Source organism: Montipora capricornis, unplaced genomic scaffold (assembly GCF_036669925.1).
Source record: "Montipora capricornis isolate CH-2021 unplaced genomic scaffold, ASM3666992v2 scaffold_429, whole genome shotgun sequence".
NCBI lineage: Eukaryota > Metazoa > Cnidaria > Anthozoa > Scleractinia > Acroporidae > Montipora > Montipora capricornis.
This window is the reverse complement of record NW_027180161.1, coordinates 300,027-303,548: the sequence shown is the minus strand read 5'-3', so window position 1 is coordinate 303,548 and position 3,522 is coordinate 300,027. Positions and strand designations below refer to the sequence as shown.

General features: G+C 37.5%; 1 protein-coding gene across 1 annotated transcript in view; it reads left to right on the top strand.

The window, feature by feature from the left end:
• Positions 1-615: 615 nt before the first annotated feature.
• The window catches only part of LOC138035612 (uncharacterized), a gene marked incomplete at its 5' end in the record, with an annotated part of 33,231 nt that continues 30,324 nt past the window's right edge, over positions 616-3,522 (top strand). The window contains 2 exons of the mRNA XM_068882261.1: positions 616-1,126; positions 2,947-3,117. Coding sequence (XP_068738362.1) covers positions 616-1,126; positions 2,947-3,117 — 682 coding nt within the window. The remainder of the gene's footprint in view (positions 1,127-2,946; positions 3,118-3,522) is intronic.

Sequence of the window (3,522 nt, the reverse complement as noted above, 5' to 3'; positions counted from 1 at the left end):
GAGTATTGCAGAGAGAGCCTTTGAGAACGACTGTTCAACAAAGAACACGATCTTAATATCACGAAGCAGGCCCTGATAGAATGTTAAGAATCGCCACCAAAAATCAGCTTTTCCAGTTTGAAGGAAACTTGTACGAACAAGTGGACGGTGTGGCAATGGGCTCGCCGCTGGGGCCTCTCATGGCAAACGCCTTCATGGTAACATCGAGAAACGCTGGAAACAGAAAACCAGATGACCGGCCTTTACCAGCGCTATGTTGATGACACCCTTAGCGCAATGCCTGATGTTGAAGCAGCTATAGATTTCTTACGACACTAAACAACAGGTCACCCTTCTATTGATTTCACAATGGAGCTCGAAGAAAAATGGCAGACTACCCTTTCTTGGAATGAACGTAATCAGGAATGGATGCTACCTGAACAAAACGGTGTACCGAAAACCAACTGACACCGGACTGTTGTTACATTATCACAGCCACGTTTGACGCGAGATATAACGGTCACTGATAAATACCATGCTTAACCGTGCGTTTTAAGCTCTCGTCTACATGGAAGGCCTTTCACGAGGAATGTGAACACCTCAAAGAGATCTTTTCCCGTCTGTGTTATCCTGAAGATCAAGTGCAGTCCACCATCCGCTTTTCGTTGATTCAAAAGTTTCCGAGGAATCACGCACCCACGTTGATGAGAAGCGTGGGGACCCAATCAGAGTCGTGTTGCCCTTCAAGGACCAAAAATCTGCGAACGCCGTACGGAGACAACTTGCCGACCTAAGCTGTAAGATCAGTGCGGATATTACCCCTGTCTACACGAGCAAAAAGATCAAAGAAGAGATCCAGGTCCGTGAAGAGAAGCCACCCCTTGTAAGCCAACAGTGCGTTGTGTACCAATTCAAGTGTGACCTGTGCGACGCAGGTTATGTCGGATATACCTGCCGGCACCTTCACCAGCGCATTGAAGAGCACAAAGGGGCAACCATCGGCGACCATCTGAGAGAGAAACATGCATTGGAACCTAACAACATCGCAAAGAGTTTTAGAATCCTGAGAAAGTGCCAGAACAAGTTTGATTGTCTTGTTTTTGAAATGTTTTTTTATAAAAGAACTGAAACCATCGCTAAACAAACAGTGTGACTCTATCCGCGCCAAATTATTTGTTTAGAACAGTTCTTGTAATTAATTATTTTTTGTCTATTGTTTTTCTCTAGCTACCGTTCATTACTCCATATACTTTTAGCACTTTTTACACTTTTGTACATATTTTTATCACATTTCGGCGTTCGCCGCATTTTTTATCTACATATTTATGCTAATTCTTAAAACTTTTATTCTCACTTGAAAATGACCTCCGAGGGGTCGAAACGTCGTGACTTTTTATCGTTAGTTTTTATTACAAAACCTTTTTATCCTGTTGCTCCTTACTGTATTATTCCTTGTTTTTAAGAAAATTTTATCTTTCCCAACCTTGCACAATAGTAGTTGTTGTTATTGTGATTGTCATTATTATTATTAGTACATGTAGTAGTAGTAGTAGTAGTAGTAGTAGTAGTAGTAGTAGTCGCAGTTGCAGTTGCAGTCACAGTAGTAATAGTCTGTAGTAGTACTGTAGTAGTAGTGGTAGTAAAGTTTCTTCCAATAAGAAAAAGAAAAATGAAAAGTGAGTACAAGAGGCGAGTGGAGGAGGCAAGGAAAGAGGCGTTTTTGGGAGAAGAGGTTGCACATGAAGTTTTTAGGAATATGTCAGTGAAATGGCTGATGGGAGGTTCTGGTAGTGGTTTAGACATGAAAGAATGACACAAAGTTGATCGGTTATTATTGATCAAGTTAATATTCTCGCACCTGTCCCATGATACACTGTACTTGTGATGACAGTAGATTACAACAATTTCAACTGCATCACTCTTCATGAGGTGATAAGGTCAAGTGGTTACATGTATGTGTCGCCTCCTATACAAGATGCACCACCATGATTGATTGTGTATCAGTAGCTGTGATTGATGCCCAGCTGTTGTTGCACTTTAATCTTCTCTGTTTGTATAGGTAATCACATGTTTTTGAGTGCAATTTGTAATGAATGAGCACAAGTAAATTTTTCAAAGACAATTTAAATATGTAGTCTTTGAAAATATTTACAAGTGCTTATTTGCACGAGAAAAATCATGTGATTACTTATTAATAATATACATGTAAAAGGTTGTGATGGTTTAAAGCAGAAGAAACACATGTGTATCATGTAATCAGGGGAAAATTGCACCATAAATTGCGCCATCCAGGGCATGCTCTTCATTTGAAAAAAAAAAGATTTGATTGGTTCTGACCAAGCCCTATTCTTTATTAGCCAATCATAATCCAGAATTTCAATATAATAATTTTGCACTGGTATTACACGCTGTGTTACACTTACATTTTTCTACATATACATGCATTATTAGGGCGAGAATACTTGACAATTTTTTGCCGAAGGTGAGGTGAACATCAGTGAATTAAAACCTCGACTTCCTCTCAGTTTTTATTCATCGATGTTCACCTCAGCGAAAAATTGTTTTAGCATAATTGCATAGGTGATTATTTTAAAAATATGCGTTTCCTTTAAAACAATTAAAACCGCTTACAATAGGTGATTATCATGTAATAATCACCTCAATGGCAACCAATCAGCAAAGAGGATTTTCAATAATCACCCGTGCAATTATACTAATACATGTATATAATTATTACCATGCATGGTAGTGTACCACAAGAAGTAGAATCAGCCTTTTTCACAATTGACTTGCATGTACATGTACACTGTAACTTGGTTTGGGGTAGAAAAACACTTTGATTTTCAGTTTCTTTGATTTTCATTATTTTCTTTGATTTTAAGTGAATTATTGTTTAATTAATTAACCAAGAAAACATTTAAACAACAGCATGGTTTTTTTTTTTTTTCATCTTGTTTTTCTCTGCAGTCTGATTTTCAGGCAGAACTAGATATTTATAAGCAACAACTGGATGTGAAATATAAACTGTGCCTAGCTTGTCATGATATTGTTATCCAGCATTTGAAGAAACAGGCTGTGGATCTCAAAACCTTTTTGCTGGGAAATCATTTACAACAGTCAAAATCTACACCCACAAAGGTACCAACTAATTTAAGTTTTTTCTTCATTCAACATATACAGCATGTACACAGGGCTCGAAATTAGCATTAAAATGCAGTCACAATTTTGCGACAAGATACAAAAATAATTATTTATTCCACCAAATGCCCAAATATGCTGCATGCACGGGATTACATGTAACTGCATGAACTACAGTGTACGTTACATCCAATAAGGTAATTTTTAAACCAAAAAACCCCAAGCTCTGAACCAGAGTTGACCCTTTTTAGGCCATGAGCTTCTGATGTGATCAGGTGTGCTTTACAGTACATGTACTTCTAAAAACATTAATAATTCATGATGGGAAAACAAAAAAAATGTTTTATTAATCAATATAGATCTGTAACTGACACAGATTTCTCTTCAATTACAAATGTTTGTTTC